General features: G+C 40.4%; 1 protein-coding gene across 5 annotated transcripts in view; it reads left to right on the top strand.

The window, feature by feature from the left end:
* Window positions 1–24,194, top strand: part of GRM3 (glutamate metabotropic receptor 3) — a 104,597-nt gene extending 80,403 nt beyond the window's left edge. For all 5 annotated transcript variants that reach the window (XM_032688598.1, XM_032688600.1, XM_032688596.1 and 2 more), the window contains 3 exons: window positions 10,847–11,913; window positions 17,866–18,040; window positions 23,647–24,194. In XM_032688598.1, the coding sequence (XP_032544489.1) occupies window positions 10,847–11,913; window positions 17,866–18,040; window positions 23,647–23,720 (1,316 nt within the window). In that variant the 3' untranslated portion in view covers window positions 23,721–24,194. The remainder of the gene's footprint in view (window positions 1–10,846; window positions 11,914–17,865; window positions 18,041–23,646) is intronic.
* Window positions 24,195–24,615: the final 421 nt, after the last annotated feature.

Here is a 24,615-nt window from a genome sequence, read left to right as displayed (position 1 = left end):
ACATTTCCTACAGAAGAAACGCAAGAACATTTCTGAAGGCTGAGAGATATTCATTTTTTAAAAGTATATGTGCAATTGCTCCTCAATTCAATACAGGTTTCATGCAGTGCATTTTTCTATTTGAAGCTATACACGGATTCCAGATAATTTGATGGAATAAGCTAATGCAGCAATTCCTTTGCATATATGAAATATTTACCACTTTTGGGGCTGAAATATGAGGCTTAGCTAAGAAAACCCCATCGTTTTGTCCAGGGAAGGAATTTTACCATTCTCAGAGGAAACAGGGAAACTGTGTGAGAACGCTAAGGGAAGCACAGCCTTGAACGAAGTCCTCACGCAGAATGTATGTGCCACAGAAATCCCACATAACTCTGAGACAATATGGATTTTCAGGGTGGAATGTGATTCCTAAGGGCTACATCTGATAGCACAATGACTCTATGACCCAGTATCAACCACACTGTTTTATAGAAGGTTGGATTGAAAGACACACGCAGGCCTGCACACACACACATACGCAGTCACAACAGCACTCACTCACTGTTCTTTAAATTTATTGAACCCAATTCTAAGATAGCAACTTGGTGTATAATTGTTGAGTTTGCATTTGCTAAAAGTGAACAGCAAATCCAAAAGCAGCAATCTTTCCACGCCAAAGGGAAGTGAGAACGTCCTGGTGCTGAGGTAGCAGCACTGATGAGTTCCAGCATCCACAGCCAGGGAACAGTCCCAGAGCAATTCTTCTCTCAATTTTGCCTTTGTTCTTTTACTTGCAGAGGCCATTACTGGCATTGTACCTTCTTGTTATCACTTTTGTCTTTTCACCGTCCACCAGATATTTTGCATATGCTGCATACATGCTCTTCTTTATGTTGATTATGCCCTAAAAATAATCCTCCCTTCTTCCCAAGGTTAAATTTCTGTAGTGATCAGTAGCTAATTGTGTACATCTCTGGAGCCTCAAGCATTTTCCTGTGCTTCTGCTACAGAACTCTCTTGCACTTTCCTGTGGGGACAGTTTCTTTGTCACCCTTTATCTTTTACAATAGGTCTTAAGTTTGCTCCAGACCCTAGGACATGCTTGATCATATGCAGAAGTGTATGGAGTAGGGTTGCTGGACTCTTGTAGCCTAAGCAGCAATGACATCGTTGCCTGTAACAGCCAAAGGTTGTGTTCTTATGGTTCCTTCCCTTGACATAAATAACTATACATCATGTGCCCCTATAAATAAATTTTCCTATGGTTTCTGAAAAAATAGAATTTTTGCATGACATTTCTCTATTATCCTGATGAATGGAGAAGCTGATCACTGCTCCAAGTGATCAGTTTTGTGTCAAAGATTGGCCTGCTGTTCCAGGATAAGTCTCCACCAGACAGTGGCTGATAAAACACTGTATGAAGCTGCTATTGGGAACTGATGGAAATGTGCTGAAAAAGTTTGTTAAACTTCCTCTACTGCATTTGTGTATCTACTTGAATAAATAGCTAATGGCTAATTAATGCTCCAGTAACTGAAAGAATAAAAATCCCATCTTGAAAAGGCTCTTTGGAGAAGAAATTATCTCAAGTCAGAGGAAGGTTTGCAGCAGTGCTGTTGATGTCCTTTCTAGATCTCTGAAACACTTTATCAGTCAAAGCCTGTCAGCGTGCCTCTGCTTCCACCATAAAACAGGCAAATAAATCAACATTTTCTTTTTACATTTTTCCCTGAGGTCCAGTGATTGCTGTTGCTGCTGCTGAACTGATTCAGTGGAGCAAAACATTAGCAGAAATGAGTCTGTGCTTTCAGCTTTATCTTTTCTTCCTGAGAGTAGGAGAATTTGCAAGTATTAATGGAACATGCAGCTTGCATGTTGTAGCATAAGGGATGCCAATGAACACTGATGATACCGGGAGAGGCGACATGCTACCTTTGCAGCTGGTGTGTAATAGGTATGAATAGCCTTAAAAGCCAAGAGTTCTTATCCTTTACCTTACTAACTTTTTACTGAAATTCTTTGTTGTGAGAAGCCCACTTTCACCTCTCGACTGGCTGACTCGAGACTTGGCCAGACACAAGATATACTCTACTGAATACTGACTTAACTTGCAATTTCAGTAGATGTGCATTTTCAGCCACTGCCTTATTATAAGGAAATGAGTAAAAATAAAATCAAACCTCTGCAAAGGAAGATGAGCACATTCATTGTGTGTAGTGAGCCTTATTGAAAACATAAGGTTGATTTTGCCTTCGGTGGCCAAAATTCAAGCCACCCAGCTTTCTTTGATACACTTTGTAATACGATAACTGGAGAACTATCAGTGGAGGAAGCTACCCACCCTCCTGATGGCAGCTCATGTCAGCCAGAGCTCACCCTTGGCGGTGTCTGTTTCTCTCCACTTGATTATGGGAGCTCTGCGAGAAAATTGCACTCCCAATCTAGATACTAATTAAGTTTAGGTTAAAGAAATATAGGTCACTTTTTTTCATTCACATGTTATATTCAGAGAGAAAACTGATCCAGTCCAGAATCTTACACCATGAGATGTGTGAAACATTTACATTTCCAGCTGAACTCTAAGTGTTCTTTGTCCTCCACCAACATTATGTCAGATGTGGCAAATGCTGTAACTGAGCTGCATATGTCTGAGCATAAAGGTTCTTGTGTTTCACCATAGCAGTGTTTCTTTATTCCAGCTCTGAGGCATTTTACAACTCCTTTTTTTTTTGCAAAATGTTCAATAAATTTGAGCTTCAGTTATTTCAAATAGATGTTCTCTTTAGAATTCATTACTTATGCTTTTATTTTCCTACTGCAAATATAATTTCATTTCACAAATTACCTCATTATTAGCAATTTGTAGGGTGATTGCTGAGAGTTTTCAGTAGCTCCTTAACAAAAATAATAGCATAGAGTCATAAGATACGTAGGAAGAGGCAATACCTTTATTAGGCTGCCCACGTATCTGGAAAAAAACAGAGGTTTTTGGCATAACATCCCTTTGTCATATCTTGTCTTGCATCTCGATCAGCCCTTGTGTTTCTAAACTACATACTTTCAAAGAAGAGAACAAAAAGCTTTCAGCAATTACTCTGCAAATGGATAGTAATGAGGCTGTTTGCAAAGCGAAATTTTGTTTCCAGGAGGAAATAAAAACCTGATATACTAAACTCTGAGCAGAGCTGTTCCTTCAAAATAGATGAAGGTCAAATTTATTGAACAATGTTTCTGATGACCTAATGGAGTGACCTTGTGCCTGAAAGCTTGTGCACTTCTCCCATCTACAGACTAGTCTATAAGAAATACTATGTTTCTTATGCACTTGGAATTTCTTGAATCTTGGAATGTAACAGCTACAACATTACTACTACTAAATAATAATATTGCAGTATAAGTCATTAAATCCATGTCAGTCCACCTGACTTGGGAGTGTCTTCCTATTACATCAATTAGGAAATAACAGCCAGAGGGTCTATTTCATGGTTCATTTGGTTCTGATCTCTAAGGGCAAACCATCTAACTAAATTATTCAGAGCTGTGTCTAGAAACACCTCTCTAATCCTCAAGTCCCCACAGAGAAGAGAATGTTTTAACCAATTTGCTTTAATATCTTAATAACTGAATCTATTCGAATTTCCTTCAGGATGACAAAGAAGGACAAAAATATTATTAGGTATTTAACTCTTCCTTAGACAGCTAGATATGCAGTCTGGGGGTGGAATTAGCACATCATGGAATGGTGCCTCCAAAAAGGGAAAGAGTCATGCTCCTGTGATATAACCAAGTCCCTCATTTAGTCCAAAAGTGAATTTTAGCAAAATTAAAACACAGCTTCAATCTCTTTCAGCTGTTCCTCAGATGTACTGGGAAGAGAAGAGTAAGGTATGGCACCAGTTCCCAGCTTTGAGGTTAAACGGGAATGTCCCTCAACGGAAGTTCAAATTGGACACAGGAAACTCATAAACCCTGAACTGACAGAAAGTCCCAACCAAAATCTCAAGCTCTGACAGTAATGTTAATTTTCAGTAACTGACAGATAACTCACCAGCCAACACATTTTTTCCTCAGACCAAAACATTTCAGGAGCTACCAAAGGCCAGCCCAGAACTTACAGTTCCAGTTCCTGGGCGCGTGTTGTCACCCTAACAGTGGCCATAATTCTTCATAATGGGAATGTGTTCTCTTTGCTTCTGTTTACAAAATAACTAACTAGTTGGCCTGAGGGAGGAGTTAGGCAGTTTGAAGTCATGGTTTAATTTCCTTTGTAATTACAAGTTGATTGCTGGTATGAATTACATTACACACATTTTGCCTCTTGTACCAAACATTTCTTTAAGTGGATAATCTTAAATTAAAAGAATGGTATCAGTTGAAACACATTGCTATGTTGGAATCTCACAAATCATTCATATCAATTATCAACCCAGCAGACACTAAAAGAAGAAAAACACCTTCGACACTTTTCCATGAGTGTTTGTTTTATTTTAAAGTTGCACTGGTGCAACCTTTGCAAAACAACTCCAAGAAACGTTCTTAATATCAGGGGAGATGGTTTGTATTTTTAAGGAGAAATGTAATGATTGCAGAATTCTTACCTGCTTTTTACCTACCACATCTCAAAATCCAAATGCTTTAAGAAGGAAGAAATTTTTTTTAATTCCTTAAATTTCCTTTAAAAAAAAAAAGGCAATTTCATCATTTCCTTGGTGAAAGTTTGTAACTTAGCACCTAGTTAATTTTTCCTAAGTTCTGAAGACAACACATATGCTTAAGGGCCACACAAGCAAGAGGACAACATATACCTGAAAATGTAAAACATGATGCTTGAGGCAAGCATTTCACAGGAAAGGTAGCTGGGGAGTTCTATGCTCAGCCAGGCTGAGGATAATGACAAGCTGAATGAATTCTTCCGATCTTTCAGACCCTTCTTGGCTTGTTTTGCTGATGTTCCCAGGCATGCTCTGCAACAGCCTCCACAGCAGCCTGTGTGGACAGCTTGCAAGAGACACCCGTTCACAGGTGCACTGCAGAGAGCTTGCACAAGCTGCTATCACTTGGTGCTCCAGCTGTGAGTCTTTCTGTTCCAGATATTGGTGATATTCATCTCACCTGACTGCAGATACATATATTGTGGGTGTATTTTAGCTAGTCACAGTCATTATGGTCAGCAGAAAAAGAGCAGGTACAGTTTAGCTGGGCTATCCTAGATACCTCTTTAAGGTGAACCCTAGAAGTACCCATTCTCTTTTGTAGGACAGAAGGTTGGGATAACTAAATAACCTACAGATGTCTGTGATACGTGATAGATCTTTGCAACTAGGCCTGGAGAAACATTTCTGTCTCTGACCACTGCAAACGCTGGTGGGGGGGTGTCTATGACAGGTGTTAAAATTCCCTACAGTAAGCATCTAACCTAAGAGAGAAACCACAGACCTGAATGGAAAATCTGCAGACATAGATGGGAAAACTACATTTGTAGAAGACTAATCAGTCTCATTCCCTTCTTGGATGAGAAGAAGCAATGCTGCATGTGACCCAAACACATCCAGAAATGGTGGTGCAGAGGTTAAAAGTGACTACTTGTCTCTGTGGAAACTGATATTTTAAGCCCGTTCATTATTCATTAATTGGGGAGAGGTACAAACCAATTACACTTCACTCTGAGCTTTCCCTGTACTAACATTTAAATTGCCAAATTTCAACGTGCCTTCTGTCAATCAGGTATGAAACCAGCTGCATTATGCTGAGATAGAAACATGAGTGGGTGCATCAAGTCAATGTTCAGCCAAGCAGAAATAAGTCACTTTGATCTCAACGAACCATATCTAGCTAAAAAGAAAAGAGAATGAAAAGATATGTGCATTCTCAGGATCTTTTCTGATACTTTTCAAGATAAGGCACCATACACGCAGATGAACCTGTTGGACAAACACACCATATCCTGCAATATTATTACAAAGGTTCTTCCTTACAGTGTTTTAAAAAGGCATTACCCAGGATATGTAACAGGAAGGAGTAGGGGGATGAAAAAATAACTATATTTTTCTGTTACATAAACAAATGTCTTGTTTTTCAGTCTTAAATCAGAAGTTCAGAGTTTTTGCAGCACCATCTAGTGAGACTAAGGAGGTTTTACTCAACTTTTCAGAAACTCCAGCCTGTTCCCTCTTCACATTTACATTTCTGTTTAATCTTGATCTCCTTATAGTCTATAGGGCTGAAAGTCTTTGGGGCCGATAAGATGTGGAAGAAGGTACCTGTGCTGCTCAAAATAGTTCTTTTTACATCTCTTTTTGAACCCCATGAAACCTCCTAGATTTGCAAACTGCTAAGCTGAAAAACTGCAGTGCTTTCAACAAGCCTTGCTATTAATGAATTGTCTCCTAGGTAGTGATCTGTACCTTGTTTTGAAAGAATACACTCAGCAAACAACGAACAGATGTGTGTTTTACGGAAATGAAAGATGTTCTCAGATGTAGGCTGATCTGTCATCATCCCTACCAGGAAGTTTTACTGATGATGTTTTCTATAAGACAACATCTGTACATTCAGCTCTGTGACAGATGCATGCAAGACTCTATGCAAAATATCCTTTCTGGCCCAAAGATGCTGACAAACAAAACCCAGTCCGATTCCAAGCCAGTTAAAATGACGCCCATCTTTTCCTAGGCTGCTTGGTCTCTTAAAAGTTTCCCAGTGCCTACTTAGGTTTTAAACGGCTTTGTTTTCCTCATCTACTCATTCCTGGTTAAAAAATCCTGGAGTATTTTTCACCCAACTGAGGCAACGTGCAGATTTAGAAGCATTTTAAAAATACTTCTGATACCACCTCTTCAAATAATGGTTCTGCCCTCGAAAAAAGATACACCCCCCCCCCTTCAGAACTTTCTTTCTGAAATTTTTCACGTCATCAAGAGCTGTACATCACTCACACCAAAAATAATAAAAATTTCTAAATGAAAGCAACTTCCCTGCTTCCAACAGCACATAAGCACATATTCACAAGTTACCTGACTTCTGGAAAAATTGATGCCACTGTAGGAAGATGGAAACAAGTTATATAATTCACTACATAAAAGCTATGATGTTATTTTGTGTTCTTATCCATATCTGCTATGGAGACAGCCATAAATCTGTAGTGATTTCTCTCTTATCTGAAGCTGAAGGAGTTTGTCCTCCACTTGCATACTGGCATCCTCTCCTCCAGTAGGATATCTCCAGTGAGCTGACAGAGGTGGCTGCCTGCACCAGTGCTCCATAGGTTTCTGTTTTCTGCACTTCTGCGCTCATAAACATCACTGCTGTGACATCCTCATTGCTGAACTGCTGCAAGCTGGAGCACGAAGCATCATTGGTTTGTCTTTAAGTCACTTTTAATTATCCTTTCTTTTCCTTGATAACTTATTTTCCAAAATTTTTCTCAGATAACTGCTTTACGCAGGGATAATTCATTTCATGAACTGCAAGGCAAGAACAAGATTCAAAGACACTGCTCAAAGGAGACAAAGTTTGTATTGTCACTCAGATAGCTTCTAAGCTAACAGGTGGATAGATTCAGAGACTCTTATTTCTCCTTTCCCAAGGGATGAATCTAAAACAGCTTAGCTGCAACTCTGAAAAAGACCTGCCAGAAATACCTGCTATAAAGACTGTAGGTTTCCTCTCAAAACTGAAATGTAACTGGAGAGAATTTGCAGACTGACTTATGACATAGACTGACATCATCTCTGGGAAAAGCAATTTGCAAAAATTATCATTTTTTACACTAAAAATAAAGTCCTACTTTTTTGTGATATTCCATTCTTGCCTATAAGCATCTTACTTTTATGATGAATATTACATCATATTTTCTGAAAACATTACTTTTTGAAAGTGATCCTACAGCATCTAGAATATGTTGATAAATGATACATTAAAATGCCTTAGTGATTTTGTATGTAATCAGTGGATATATTAATTGCTGCCACCCAGTCGGCTCATTTGTAGGCCTTGGCTTGCCATACTATAATTAAATACATCACTGTTTGGTTTAATGATTTCATCCTTTCCATCTGAAAGAGAGTGATTTATTTTCCTCTATCAGCAGCCACTAAAAATGAATGTTTCAAGCTACAAGCTTTGGTCAACTTAAAACATATTGTCCTACAAGTTTATACTTGTAGCATGAGAACAGCCCTGTGAAAGGCAACTATACATGAGCTTCAAGCTAATTATATGTGAGATTACCTGCTCTGCCTTCTGTACCTACCTGCAAAGTCTAAGGAAAATACTTTGCTCTGTTTAAATGATAAATATTCTATCAGAACGAAGAAGTTGTTAAACATGTTACACAGAGGGAATTCTTTCATGAAAAGTGCTGGTATTTCAGACCGTAAGGTAACTTGCACTGGGGTATTTGTGCCCTTCAAGTTGTGATGCCAAACAATCAGTTTTCAGTTTGTCTTGCTTACCTGCAGCTCCACTGGTGCTCTCAGCCCACCTCAGGAGCTGGCCTGGATAACACCAAAGTGAATAAATTGGCTCTTAAAGCTGGGCTGCTGTGTTAACAGCTTCTACAATCTATATGAGTGTCATGAATAATGAAATAAGACACTGGCAATGACAACACATTATTGAAGAGCTGTTAAGTGCTGCATTATGATTTCGTTTTAATGCTGCTCCTGGATGAGAGAGCTTGCATGCCTGTGCGTGAGGAGGAGGAGGAAGAGAAGGGAAGCTGCTTAATATTCTTCTTGTTGACCTATATTTTGAATTTAGCTAGCTGTTTAATTTAGAGCATGTAATTTCCAGGAGGGTTGGCCATTTGGAAGAGTATTATGCTGCTTTTAAATTTTGTGCACTCAGAAGTCTTGTTGGACTGTAGAGTGGTACAACTAGATGCCAACAGTGTAGAAAAAGATAAAATAAACCCCTTACAAATTCCTGGGCTACCCAGTCCTAGTGTGTACCATACAAGAAAGACATGGAGCTCCTGGGGCAAGTCCAGTAGAGAACTACAAAGATGATAAGAGGACTGCATCATCTGTCTTATATGGAAAGGCTGAGGGAGCTGGGCCTATTCAGCCTTTAGAAGACACAACTGAGAGGGGACCTCATCAACGTATATCAGTATCTAAAGGGAGCCAGACACTTCTCAGTGGTGCCAAGTAATGAGATGAGAGGCAATGGGCAGAAACTGGAACACCTGAATGTGAGAAAGAACTTCTTTTATATGCAGGTGAGAGTGCACCGAAACAGGTTGCCCAGAGAGACTGTGATGTCTCCCTCACTGGAGAAATTCAAGAACTATCTGTACTCAATCCTGTGCCATATGCTCTAGGATGACCCTGCTTGAGCAGGAAGGTTGGACCAGATGACCCCACCAGTGGTCCCTTCCTTCCTAAATCATTCTATAATTCTATGATTCTGTAATCCTGCAAACCAAGGCTGTCCACCACCGGAGCTGACGCAGGTGACGTGGTAAGGTGCAGGAGTGAGCAGGGATAAGAACAAGCAGTCTTGACTCAAACCTAGAAGAGAGTATAGGTGGGTTAAATTATATTCCAGTCTTGCTCTACAATAAGCAGAAAGTTGAGAAAGAAATGCACTCCAAGTGCAGCACCTGAGGAGATGCAGGTTACATTCCAACATTCCAGCTGGGGCACCTATGCCAAAATCCAGTGTCCCTTTTACTGACCTTAGCCAGTGTATTGCAAAATAAGGTAACACTGCAGGAATAAAGGTGAAAGAATTTGGCCTCAATGCTTTAAAGAAGCTAAATAAATCTACCACAAGAAATCCAAAGTTATCTGGAAATTGAAGAGGAGGAAGATATTACACCCTTATACGATACTGCTCATGCTCAAGCACAGCATGGGCACAGAGGCAGGGAAAGAGATTTATTCCAGCAATGACAGTGGAACTACTTCTGTAACCAAAAACACTTGGGACTAAAATCACCTTTATTGCTCATCAGTGGCAAAAAACCCCTTTCACTTCCTACCTATAAAGCCTTTCACCTTTGATGCTGCAGCAAATGGCCAATAAATCACATGGTAAATGCAATTTCCTCCTACATTTTTAATATTTCTTCATTTCTTGCATAAGTCTCAGCTGGAGGAAAAACAAAACTCTCCAGAGCTTACCAGTTGGAAGTGTTACAATATTGATTTCACAGAAGGTCACAGATACAGTTTGTGGTTTTTTCATCTATTCCCCAAACAAGATACAGGACCAAAGCAGCATGTGCTGGGAACCTCAGACCAGACAAGAAATATCAGAAACTGGTAAAATTGAAACAAAATGGAAGGGATGCAAAACTTTCTACTACACAGGGAGAAGTGAAAAGACATAGTAAGAAATTGTTGAGGACTTCATAGTTACTTCTCCATCATCCTCAAAATGAATCCTCTATTCAATTGTATTCCAGACTGTTGGCCTCAAAACAGCATTTATTGATCTGACCATTTAAATTTTCTTATATCATGGCAGCCAAGTTTTACCAAATAATACTGAGTTTCAGTTAGAAGCAGACTTCTTTCATTCAAGAGAAAATGTGAAAGGTAACAGTGGTTGCATACTGGGGGAAATAACTGGAGAATTGATTTGTATCCAGGACAAAAAACAGTAAGGACATTGGTCATCTTACATTTACAAATATATCTCATACAGTAAAGTGAAATAGAGTTGTACTATCTGAGCTCTTTTCTTCCTCCAAGTTCAAAACTGAGGCAAATACAGACCTCTTGACTTACCTATTGACAACTGGGTCCTTTGAGCTGTCAGGTGCCTGTGCTTGCCAAAGGGTTGAAAAAAAGTCAGATGTAGCTTTGATAATAACATTCTCTGACAATGTTTTTTTGTGTTTTTTTTTTCCCCACAGCTCCCTTTAACCCTCCCAATGATCCAGACAGTATGGTCAAATTTGACGCCTATGGAGATGGGATAGGACGATACAACGTGTTCAATTTCCAGTACACTGGAGACAAATATTCCTACGTGAAGGTTGGTCAGTGGGCAGAAACTCTGTCACTTGAGGTAGACTCTATCCAGTGGTCCAGGAGCTCTGTCCCTGTCTCCCAGTGCAGCGACCCCTGCGCTCCTAACGAGATGAAGAATATGCAACCAGGAGATGTCTGCTGTTGGATTTGCATTCCCTGTGAAACCTATGAGTACCTGGCTGATGAATTCACTTGTGCAGACTGCGGGCCTGGAAAATGGCCCACAGCTGACCTGACTGGCTGTTATGACCTACCAGAAGACTACATCAAGTGGGAAGATGCTTGGGCAATAGGTCCTGTTACCATTGCATGCCTAGGCTTTATTTGTACTTTCATGGTTATTGGGGTGTTCATCAAGCACAACAACACCCCCCTGGTCAAAGCCTCTGGCCGTGAACTGTGCTACATTTTGCTCTTTGGGGTCTTCCTGTCTTACAGCATGACTTTCTTCTTCATAGCCAAGCCTTCTCCAGCCATCTGCACCCTCCGTCGTTTGGGGTTGGGAAGTTCCTTTGCCGTCTGCTACTCTGCCCTTCTGACAAAAACGAACTGCATAGCCAGAATATTCGACGGTGTAAAGAATGGGGCTCAAAGGCCCAAGTTCATCAGCCCCAGTTCTCAGGTCTTCATCTGCCTGAGTCTCATTTTGGTCCAGGTTGTGGTGGTGTCCGTGTGGCTCATCTTGGAGGCCCCAGGCACCAGGCGATACACTGTTCCCGAGAAGAGAGAGACTGTCATACTGAAATGCAATGTCAAGGATTCCAGTATGTTAATCTCCTTAACATATGATGTAATCCTCGTAGTCTTATGCACTGTATATGCCTTCAAAACAAGGAAATGTCCAGAGAACTTCAACGAAGCCAAGTTTATCGGTTTCACAATGTACACAACGTGCATCATTTGGCTGGCCTTTCTCCCTATATTTTATGTGACATCCAGTGACTACAGAGTAAGTCTTTGGATATCTGTTTCCATAAATCATATGCATCACTTTAGAGGATCAGCATTCACTAAAAGATTCTTTCAGTTCTTTTGTCCCCTGGATCCCTTGCAAAAAAGTTCTCTTTCAATGTTAGCAGATTTTGGCTTGCTTCTGAGAAAGATGGTCTCATTTCAAAAACAACATGTACAGTTAGAACTGGAAAGGATTAGTACTATCAGTCTGATCGTGACAGAGGCATAGAGTATGGATTAAGTATTCATATAGGTTTCTGAGTATCTGACATCATAGTCCTAATAGAAAAACCTAGTAGATCATGAGCTGGAATGAGTCATAATGAGTTATTTGGCAGAAATGGGCCTTGAAATCTGAGCTAGATAGTCTCCTTCTGCAAAAGAATCTGCTATTGAAACATGGTATTTTCTTCCAAGTAAAAAATATAAGGATAGAATTTCAAAATTTCCTATTAAAGAGGGTCAGTAAAAAAAAAATCCAACAAATGTTATTCTTAAAGAGAGAACTTTTTATTCTTTCTACACTTTGTGGAACACATACCTCACTGAGCATAAAATATTGGTCAGCCTACACCAACAAACTCTAAAAACATTAAACTGTTTAAATTGTCACATGGTGTTGCAAAGCTTCGAGTTCAATAAAATCGTATTTTTGAACAGAAGGAAATTGTCTGAGAAAAAAATTCAGATCTGCTCCACTGGAAATCTCACAGTTATTATGATGTGAGAAATGAGTGCAGGAGTTGGCTCTTACAGCAGTTTAAAGGGAATTAGTTCAACATTCTGCCCAGAAGAAAGGTAGATTAGCTTAGGTGGGTATTACTGCTATTAGTGTGTACATGAAATAGCATATAAAACTGTGGAGCTAATAATGTCATTTAACTTAATTTTGGTGTGACCACCCTGGAACAATATATTTAGTACTACTTTTCTCAGTTTAGGAAAGGTACTGAAATCCTCTAGAAAACACGGATAGATAAGAAATGACGCAGTAGGACACGCAGAGTGACAGTAAAAGAGCTAAATATATTTAGTCTAGACAAGAGTAAACCCAGGGAGACGTGATCATGACTATAAATAATTTCAAGGCAACAAAAAGAGAGGAGGGGATTATTCAGTCTCAGGAGAAGTTAGAATAGCGAGTAATGGATTGAAATTAATGAAGGAACAGTTTAAGAAAGGCACTAGGGAACAGCTCTGGACACCCAAAGCAATCAGGAAGACAGACACAGAAGAAGGGAAATATCAGTGCAGACAGTCACATGAGTGGACAGCACAGACAGTGATGGTCAAGAGGAGCATGACTTGATTGTTCAAGCAGAATTTTACAGCCTTATGTCCTGAGTGGAGTTTTCAAAACCACTTGTAGGCATTTAATTTAAATTCAAGATTCCAAATAAGCCAATTCAAGTCTTACAAAATCAGCAGAAAATGCTTTTAACACCTTTTTGGTACTTTTACGACAAGTCTGCACTTCTGGGGTTCCTTTGAAAAACCCATATTTATTTTCCATGCAGTGTCACATATTGACTCTGAATCAACTTGTGCCATCCTAGTGTAGCCCGGTTCTGGCAGCATTCCCAATAAACAACCTTAGAAACATAATAGCAGCAATAAAATAATTAATGCTGGACGGTTTGAGATTTCATTGTTAAGCACAAACATCAGTTAGGACTCATCCTTCTGAAAAAAAAGGGAGAGTTCCTGGGAATTTATCCAGAGGTTTGTTGTTGAACTCACCACAGTATTTAAAGAACAAAAAAAAAGTAGTTCAACACAGGATACATTCATACCATTACTGAAGCAGAAACGTCCTTCTATGAACCCTATATGACAGGTACTAGACAGCACGTTAGCTATATTGGGATTGCAGCAAATACACCTGCTATTTGCATCCAGATTGTTAATGAAGGTTTTTAAACTGCATTGGTCCTAATATCAATCCCTAGGACAACTACTGACCCACCTCTGTGGGTGTCAAAAAGCACCAGTGCACAGCTCTGAATTCTACATCTCCCACAAGGAATCAAAACCCACAGAAGACAAAAACATTTATTTTAGGCTGAATATGCCCTATCTGCTTACTCTGCTCCTAAATGAATAATGGACTTTGAGACACTGATCTCAATCCTTTTAGCCCAGCAGTTCAGCCAGTTTTCATTCCCCCTCACTGTCCACTTATCTAGTCTGTACTTCATCAGATTGTCAACAAAGATGTCACAGGAGATTGTTAAAAACCTTACTAAAGACAAAGTATATTCACTTTCGCTCACCATCCACCAAGCTGGTCATTTCACTGTAGAAGTCTGTCAGGGTGGTTAAACAATTTTCCCTGTGTAAATCCATACTGACTATTGGCAGCCATTGCCCATCCATGCAAACATCCCAAAACATTTACTTGATTTCCTGCCCATTGGGATGGGCCACTAGCGATTGTTAAGCTTGGATTAAGTGATTTTTGAAAAACAACCAGATTTCCTTGACCCCTCTACTCTCCGGGGCTGTATCTCATGATATTCTTCCAAGAAGTTCCCTGAACAATTCATACTTCTCTGGACTTTTTGTCTTTTTGTCTGGCTTTCTTCTCTTGGAATTCTGAATTCCACCGTTTCCTGGTTGCAGCAGCCAGAGCTTTCTCTGCCTTTCTACCTTGCTTCTGCCCTTCTGTGTTGTCCCTCCAGTCAGTATTAGAGTGAGAACTGCCCCAAGAAAATCAGAGCCTGCAAATAGAAGGTTTCTTCCAGTTATCTTAGTAATGCTTCTTCTACTTCTTCCTGATTATGTGGTCTATAGTAGACACCCACCACAATGTTGTTCACTTTGGTCTGTCTGCTAGTCATGATCCATAATCTATCAGCTGGCTCAAACCCCACTGCCGGGCAGAGCTCCATTTGGTGCCACTGCTCTCTCACACACAGCACAGCTCCCCTGCTACCAGGGTACTGACCCACACTCTAACTGCAGATCTGCCAGTAAAGCAGGAGCCATCTGCCTGCTGCCACAGGTCACAGACTTCCAGCCTTCACCATGAGGCTGTGTCAGGAGAGGTTTAGGCTGGATATTAGAAGAAGGATCTTCACCCAGAAGGTGGTTGGCACTGTAACAACTTCCCAGGGAAGTCATCCCAGGACCAAGCCTGACAGAATTTAAGAAACGCTTGGACAATTGTCTCAGGCAAATGGTGTGTTTCATAGAATAGAATCATAGAATGACTTGAGTTGGAAGGAACCGTAAAGATCATCTAGCTTCAGCACCCTGCCAGAGGCAAGGACACCTTCCGGTTATTTGGAGTCACATCCAGCCTGGTCTTGAACACCTCCAGGAATGGGGAGTCCCCAGCCCCTCTGGGTAACCTGTTCCAGTGTCTTACTGTCATCATAGTACAGAATTTTTTCCTCAAGTCTAACTTATATCTATCCTTCAGCTTAAGGCCATTCCTTCTTTTCCTATCACTACATTCTCTTGTGACAAGTCCCTCTCCAGTTCTCCTGTGGGCCCTTTTTAGGTACTGGAAGGTGCTTTAAGGTCTCCCTGGTGCCTTCTCTTCTCCATGCTGAAGAACTCCAACTCTTTCAGCCTGTGTTCATGGGAGAGCTTATCCAGCTTTCTGGTCAGGCAAGTGGCCCTCCTCTGGACTTGTTCCAACAGGTCCATGTTTTTCTTTCATTAGAGGTCCCAGACCTGGATGCAGCGCTCCAGTAGGGTCTCACCAGATCAGAGTACAGGGGCAGAATCACCTCCCTCAGCCCGCTGGCCATGCTGCTTTTGATGCAATTGCCTGCAAGTGCACATTGCTGGGTCGTGTCCAGCCTCTCACCCACCAGCACCCCCGAGTCCTTCTCAGCAGGGCTGTTCTTGATCTGCTCATCCCTCAGCCTGTATTGATACCGGGGGTTGCCCCGGCCCAGGTGCAGCACCTTGCATTTGGTCTTGTTAAACCACACTGTGGGTCCACTTCTCAAGCTTGTCCAGCTCCCTCTGGATAGCATCCCATCCTTCAGGTGTGTCAACTGCACCACTCATCAGCAAACTTGCTGAGGACACATTCAATCCCTTCGTCTATGTCATTAATGAAGATATTAAATAACACTGGTCCCAATCCAGATCCCAGAGGGACACCGCTTGTCTCTGATGTCCACTGGGATTCCAGGCCTTTGACCCTGGATCACCACCACCATCCCCCTGGATGTGACCACCCAACCAATTTCTTATTCATCTAACAGTCCACTCATCAAATCCATACCTCTCCAATTTAGAGAGAAGGATGTTGAGGGGGGCTGTGTCAAAGGCATAACAGAAGTCCAGATAAATTGCACATGTAGCCCTCCCTTTGTCCACTGATGTAGTCACTATATCATAGAAGGCCACTGGGTTGATCAGGCAGGACTTGCCCTTAGTGAAGCTGTGCTGGCTGTCCTGCATCAGCTTCCTGTTCTCCACGTGCCTCAGCATAACACATGGTCCAGCAGGATTTCCTCCACCCCACCAGCCCACCAGTCCAGTCTGTGAGGCCAGGTTAAACACTGAACCACTGGAGTGACCTGGATTAAAAGGAACCCTGTGGGAGGGAGCTATTTTTAACCCAAATCATTTAATTGATTGAGTGTGTAATTATGCCAGCACAGCTGAGCTGCTCCAGGAGGTACAAACCCTAGGAAAGTAGGGTGGGGAGGAGAGCTTTGATAGTAAAGAGAACTTACCTTGAAACTAATGAAAATAAAGGTAGCTTCATTTATTCTTGTTTTACAAGAAAACTCCCCTTGTCTTATCTGTACAGTGTCCAGTTCAATACCCACCTGACAACATAGCTCCATGGACAAAATGCAGAGAAGTGAAGGAGAAAATACAACTAAGGTGTTCCTTTCTCATGCAGCCTCTGTAGGATCTTCCATGTTCACTCACCCATGAAAGCTGAGTAGCTTTTCACAGTGCTTGCCAAATCCACGTTGTGTAAAGAGTGATTATTAAATGATCACATTAATTATACTCATTGATGACAAAACACCAATCTTGCTCAGTATATATATAAAGCAACAAAGTCCATTCCCTACTCTATTTTTTAATTTGCACCAATTATTTCTGACAAGGAGATACGAGAAGCATTCCCATGGATGAAGGCTAATCCCCAAGAACTACAAGAGTGTAACTAAGGAAAAATGAGCCATGGATGTATAATCATTGAAATTAAGCAGTAGAATTTAAAGCACTTTAATTCAACATCTTAATTAAGGAATCTACTTGGAAGAAAAGAATATAAACTGAAAATGAGGCAGTAAACTGTCACCTAGTCATACCATTGAATAAAAAGGATAAATGATAGCACCATCAAAGCTATGCTAACAAATGCCCTGAAGCAACTACTCTAAAATCCTACAGCCTTACAAACAATTCATTTCTTAGCCCAAAAACTGATGTCTCGGAGTTAGGACACCTCTCAGGCCCAGTCTGACAGCAGCCACTACCTATTATGTTTACTCCAAATTACACCTAGATTTCTACAAGGGATTTCTCAAATTCTCTGCTTAGGACTGAGGCTGGAGACTAAAGTGGTTTTCAGATAGATGCTTTACATGAGACACCTAATATAAACCCACGTGACATATAGTATGTGTGAGCTGGTTCTCACTGCAGCCAGTATTGTTCAGATATTGCATGAAAGGCATTACAGAAGGATCCCTCATCACATTAGAAATCAAGGGTATGAGAGAAAGAGTGTAGAACTATCCATTCTGTACTAAACAGAGGGAGAACACACTCAGTCAATCTCCCCCTGATATGCAGAGGCACAGCACCACATACCTCACTCATACAATCCTAGGATTGTGGAAGAAAAGGATGCAAACCTCCAGGATCATGGTTCTTGCTGTTGTATGATAATGTCTCTAGTACTCTGCATTTCAGAGCTTTCCATGCTGAAACACAGTGCTTTGTGCCCACTCTGTCCTAGGTGCAAACCACCACCATGTGCATCTCGGTGAGTCTGAGCGGCTTTGTTGTGCTGGGCTGCTTGTTTGCACCCAAGGTGCACATCATCCTTTTCCAGCCCCAGAAGAACGTGGTCACTCACAGACTCCATCTCAACAGGTTCAGTGTCAGTGGGACCGGGACAACTTACTCCCAGTGTAAGTAACAAAACTGTCACTTTTCTATAAGAATGTAGGGTTGTGGCAAGTTTGGGTAAAGGTAAAATGGATCTTTTACCAGCAACAGAAAGATCTTTATAGGCTGAACTTTGTACCCTGTGAAAGGATCACTTTCTATGTGTTTGGAGAGAAAAATTCATCCCACTCCCATTGGAGTCAGCTCAGAGCCTGCTCTGAAGCTCACTGAAGTCAACAGAAATTTTTTGGAGGGCTCTGACTCCAGCCTGTTGTACAAAGCAAATAGACCCTGTGGTTCACTGTCACCTCGGCAGCTGTGACAGGAACAGATTGCCTTGGAGTATTCCTGTCAAAGTGACATGCTGACAGGACCTGGGCCACAACGCAGCATGGCCTCAATGGCTCATCACCTGCATTATAAGGAAAGGCACAAAGTCTGCAGCAGACACATCCAAAGGATGCCATAAATGGCATCTGTATGCGGAGCATGATCAGTACCCTTTGTTAGTGCCACAGCCAGTGGAAGCAATCAGTGTTCTTTTGCAAGGACAGCTCATCTGCTCTGCTTCCCTCCTTTCCTTCATCTTTACTCTCTTCATTGCAAGCAGAGTCACAGCTGTGATTTTGTTTTGAGGCTGTTGCTCCTTATCTGGGTGAGCTGCTCAGAGATTTTTTTGGATCTAAAAAAAAAAAAAAATAGGTCATCTGTATATTTGTTTGGGTTTTGGTTTTTTTATGTTTTGGTTTTCTTTTTTAATCTAGCTTAATTAGTTTAACTAGTCAAAAATGGGAGCACATAGCACCTTGTTCACAGAGCTCTGTGGACAGCATGTCTACCCTGGAATTCTAATTGAAATCACACTGCAACTGTAAAGAGGAAGGAAATAAGAAAGGGAGGAAAGGGGGGGGCACAGAACAAGGCTTGCTAGGAAGTTTACACCAACCCAGACTGAGGTTTTTGAGTGTCACCTAAATTTCAAAATTGGCTCAAAAGCTTTGGCACTTCAGATTTCAGACAGAACATGGAAGTAACTTGAAATCCTACTGTGTATCACCATGGCAGGGATTAGGAGGTAAAGGAATCCCAACTATCTCTGGCCCTCCCATCCCAAACCACACTATGAGTGGATGCTCAGGGTCCCTTAACAAAAGGGCAGCCATGTGGCTCTACATGTGCTCCATCTCATCAGAGTGAGAGCCGCATCCAGCCCTTACACCTGAGGGCAAATACCCCTTGCTGTTTTGGAAAATTTAATGAGATGGCCTTATGTGCCCAAAGTACTGAACACTCCCAAAGGACCAATGAATTCCCAAAATCCTTAGAAGTTTGGTCCCATGAGATTATTTTCATCCCTTGTGAGTTTTGTGTAAGTGCTCTTACCAAGTTTCTTAATACTGTCATGCTATGGAATAAGCTTAGTCAGAAACCATTTTGATTCATAAATACTTTGTACTGGATTCTGGATTGGGTTTTGGAATTTGATGTTTCTGTTTTAACGGCTGGATAACATGTGTGTATGCAAGCATGCATGCAACTGAGACATCCTCAGTGCACATCTTTGCATTAAAGCCTGCGTTTTCAGGTTTGTGAATAGCTTTAAAACATTAAGAAAAGCATAAAAATCCAGATTTAGAATCTCTTATTGCTTCAATGTTTAGAAAGGTGGCTCCAGTCATGTACTTTCACTCATTACACTTAATTGAATATGGGATGTCTTGTTGAACTTTTTGAACCATAGAAAGACAAGGAATTAGAGCTAAAAGGTACATCACATAAAATGGAAAAAGCCCTATAGTTTCCATCTAATAGAATTATTTGGGAAAATAATACTGAGAATTTAGTCTCTATCAAAATACCAATATTTTCAAGATGAAAAATGTTCCTTTCCTTCCATTTATTTGTAGATTATTTTAAATAACTTTCTATTATTTTTCCTAACTGTTTAGTCATTTATAGAAGTCCAAAAAGGTTGCCATCCAAAATGATTCTATTCTATGTCTAAAATATTCCTCTCATCAGTCCTGGGGCTGTCAGATTGTTTTTATTTTGGTCTTGATGGTATTTTCATCATTCAGAAACTTCTTAATATCAGACTGAAAATAATTAGCTCCAGGGCATTCTAGTAAGTTTTAAAAGCCAGTTCTCATTCATTATCAGAGCTCTAGAGGTCAGGACTACCCAAGTTGCTTGAATGGACAATGTTTTTCCTGTTTCCACGGACTCCCATGTTCATTGCATCTCAGGGTTGCCACCACCTCTTCACTCCATTGATAATTAATTCCATGAGCATAGTGAGTCATGAACAGCAAGTGACACACAGACAGTTCTTAACAGAGTTCCCTGAACTGTGAAAACTGGCCAAAGACTATGGGAAAAGGTAAGTGACACTCATGATGCTCTTGGGTATTCTAAGCGTTAGCTCTAAATGAGTGCCACAATGACATCCCTAAACAGGATGGAGAGCCTGAGGAAATGGTCAACTGTGTGTGTGATAGTGGTCATGAGAGTTAAACTGAGCACCTCATGCAGTCATTTGAACACAGCTCTTCTTTGCTACACGCTCTGCAGAAAACAAGCAGAGGTGAATACTTGTCTGTTCAGCAAGGAAACTTGTTTTAGAGGCACCGAACTTTGATCATTTTGATAGCTAAAGTCTGGACTAAAAAAAGGATATGTACCTAGGTGTACATGTTTTGAAATGTGTATATCTGTACACATTTAGTCGAATCTGAAAATTTCCATTTGGGAGGGTGCTACATGAGTTCTGCTTCCCCTGCAGTGTTTCCCCCATTGTGATGTTCCCCAGTTGTCTTAAGGCCTATTTTATTGATTTCAGCACTCATAAAACTTCCCAGGGAGCTCAGGAATGATTTTAAGTGCCTAGATGATTAAGGCTAGGCTTTTACACACAGAAGATATCATTCTTCCAAGTTATGTCCACGTGGAGAGCTACACACACACTTAAGCTGCTCCAGGTGTCCTCCAGATGGATCAGAAAGAGAATTGAAGCTACTGTTTATAGCCAGACTGGTACATTTTTTCTCTCTGAATTTATTTTCCCAAGCCCTACTCCAACTAACCCTGGTATATGGCTTTTATATATGATTAACTCATGGTTATCCAGCTATGAGCACGAGTAGAGGAGACAACACTCTCAGGCACATGGTGTTATTTTTGGAATTGTCCTGTGCAGAGCCAACAACCAGACTCAATGATCATTATAGGTCCCTTTCAGCTCAGGATATTCTATGATTCTATGATTCTAAAAGACACACTGAGGATTTGCCCATTCCTGGCTCTGTAGGAATGCTGCAAGGTGACCACAGTGCTGACTCTTGTGTTGTACCTCTGGTTCTTTTCCTTGGATGGTCTAAGCAAAATGAGGGACAGCCAGAAAAGAGGAGATCAAAAACATGAACTGGAGCCAAATCACAGCTTCTGGTGATGTCACGCATTTGCCCTTGGTCTCAACACGAGGCAAAATGAAGGTGAAGTGTCTCTTGCATATCCTGCAATATTTCAGAAACCTCTTGGCTGCTTCTACAGGACACTCAGAACCCTGTAGGGCCAGTGATTAACACTGCTGAGGTCTGTAATGAAAAGCAAGATCTTTTGTACTGTCTCAGGAGAGACTTGGTTCACTTGGTGTGAACTCTTTACTCCACCCAGCAGAGTTAATAACTGCAACCCAGCACAAGAGGGGTATGTGCTGTGGAGAAAGCCTGGGAATTCAAAAGGCAAGGCCACTACTTTCTTGTCTACCACCATATATTTCTGTCCAATTTCGATATCCTCCTGACCCAGTTACCATAGTATTTGAGCTATTCATGTTCATCAATGTGTTGGACTTCAAAAAAACCCAGAGGCTAAAAAAGTGTTGGATAAGTGACTGATGTTCACGGAAAGAAAAATGCTTTTGCCTGTAGCCACATTGCAGTTGGACAGGGATTTGAATCAGGTTTCCTGAGTAGAACTGATTTTTCTGCTTTCCAACAAAAAGTAGAAATAAAAGTAACAACAATAATAAAGAATTCAGCTCAATGTGCTGCCATGTTATACCCAGTGAAAAACGGAACACAAGACCCGATAGTTAATTTTCACAAACCAGAAACATGATACTCTGTGGCCTTCTATCTACAATGCTTCCACGTCTGTGACTCAAAACACACAGTCGTGTTGTGAGAGATCAAACTCCATCACCTAATCCAGAAGAGGGGCTCATTCTTGGATCTCCTGTTTATCAGGAATATGTCCTGCCCTCTGAGTAGTAGGTTAGTCCAAGAGATGGCTTTAAATTTCTCTTTTTAAAGCAGTTCTGTTTTAAATGAAATATTTGTTCAATCAATGAAAGAATTAGAAATAGTAGCTGATTTGAAGAAAGAATTATTTGTTCTAAAAATAATGCTGATCATCTTTAACAAACCAGTCTGAAACTGAGAGTATAGCCAGCACCAGATCTGAAAGATTGAGCATGCCCTTGTCAGCTGAATAAATTGCTTTTTACACTGGGTGATTGAGTTTACGAAATCATTGCTTGCCTTGTGTTTTCTTTGATGAAGGCATCACATTTCTCTGGGTCACTGTTACCATTAACCTAATGTATCTTTCAAAAAACAGCTTTGTGGTACTGTGAGCAAAGATGTCACAGAGCATCTGAAAACACATTCTTGATGCCAAGTGAAAAATTTTAACAAAGATGGACAAACCAGCTTGCTTTTAAATTAAAATCCACAAGACTTTAGCAGAATGGGGTAATATATTCTGCAGTCAAAATAAAAATACATTTAGAAGCAGATTCTGGTACTCAGATTCAATTGCCATCTAATATCACTGGAGCAATGAAAAGCTGATGTATAAAATGTTATACAAGGCAAACAAGTTTATCAGAATCTGGCTCTCATCTCTGGGTGCATATTGAATCCTGATCCAGAGGTCCTAGAAATGAAGCATATCACAGGCAGACATTATTCTGGGATTAGGTGAGAAATAATCTTGCTTTTAAATTCAGTTATTCAAAAATTTCTTCACTTCATCCAACATCTAATTAGAATTCTTATTTTTATTAATTAAAAAGTAGATCAACACAGAGTTCTAATATACAGAAGTGGATTTAAAGCTACATATATTTTACTTACAGAAATGTCCCCTCCAATTATCTGAAAGCTCAAAGGATCAGACTTTAGTATTTCTTGCCAACAAAATACAATCCAAAGACTTACTTTTTAATTCTACTGAGATATTTTAGCACTACTCTAGCTGTATTAATTCACACTACCATACAAAGTGCTATAGAGTGAGACCCACTGGTGCAGAATCATCAAAAAAAACCCCACATGTATTTTACTCCAACACTACTTGTAGAAGCATAATCACTCTACGTGTTCCCAGTGGTCAGTAAAGTGAAATCAGGTTTCTCCAGAGGGTGCTTCAGCCTCAGGTCTGAATTGCCATGTAGAGGGGCAAGCAGCACCTCCATCAGCTCCGCTGCTGACACAGGCGTGCAGAGTGACTTTTCATTAGGCTAAATTGCGTGAGGTGGTCCAGATCAACATAAATTCTAGTCCTGTGTGTTGTCATTTTTTGCTGTCCTGAAGTGAGTTGATTTTCCCCTCTCCTTCTCTTTCAGCGTCTGCCAGTATGTACGTACCCACCGTCTGCAACGGGAGGGAAGTACTGGACTCCACCACTTCGTCTCTGTGATTGTGGCTCGTGGTTCAGTTCTTGAGTTTTTAGACTGTTAGGCAAAATTTTGCACATGTTGTGCACTCCAGAAAACACCAGAAAACAAAAGAAATCAAAGCAAAATTAGTACCTTTTTTTAGAAACAGTGTAATAAATTATTTTTGAGGATTGTACAGTATATAGTGACGTTCTGGAACTTTTTAGACTGATTTTAGCCCTTCTGTTGTTAACGGTCGTAAGGGACATGTAAATAACCATGGTTCACAATGTGCATAGTCCTGCAGTAAGGGAGTGATTTGTTGCAAGCACAGTTGCAATGTTAGGTGACTTCTTTCCTACGAATTTTTTTTGTAGCTCCTTGTTGTAATTAACTTAGACTGCATTTCTATGTTGTATATTACAGTTACCTTATGTGTAACAGATTGGTTTTCTCAGCACAAAACAGCAGTATTAATGTAAAGGCACCAATAATAAAAAGATAAAAGTTTTTCAGCATGGTTTCATTTTTGTTTCTTCCTCTTTCAAGGTCATTACATTCTTCTAGAGAGCAGGTTAGGTAAAAAGGATAAAAAGTCTGAGCGTGTGTACACAGGTATCTTTGTGTTGGTCTGTGCCTGTGTTATGAAATCCATAGCACATAATATATGCTTACAATTAATTCTTTGCCAGTGTCAAATAGAAATTCCTTCTCTTAAAAAAATGCACATTATTAAAGCATCTCAAGTTCTCTTTTTGTTATTAAAATGTAGGGTAATTTTCAAAAGTAAAAATGTCTAATTGCATCTCAATGAGATATTAGCAACAAGTTTTTGATCACTGGTTCTTTCATTTGGCACGACTTAATGCTGTCATGCACACAATAGATTAGTAGCACATAAAAACAAAGAGATTTTAGATTAGGTTGGAAGAAAAT

This window comes from Chiroxiphia lanceolata, chromosome 5, assembly GCF_009829145.1.
Source record: "Chiroxiphia lanceolata isolate bChiLan1 chromosome 5, bChiLan1.pri, whole genome shotgun sequence".
Classification (NCBI taxonomy): Eukaryota; Metazoa; Chordata; class Aves; order Passeriformes; family Pipridae; genus Chiroxiphia; species Chiroxiphia lanceolata.
This window is presented reverse-complemented; position numbering and strand designations above follow the sequence as displayed.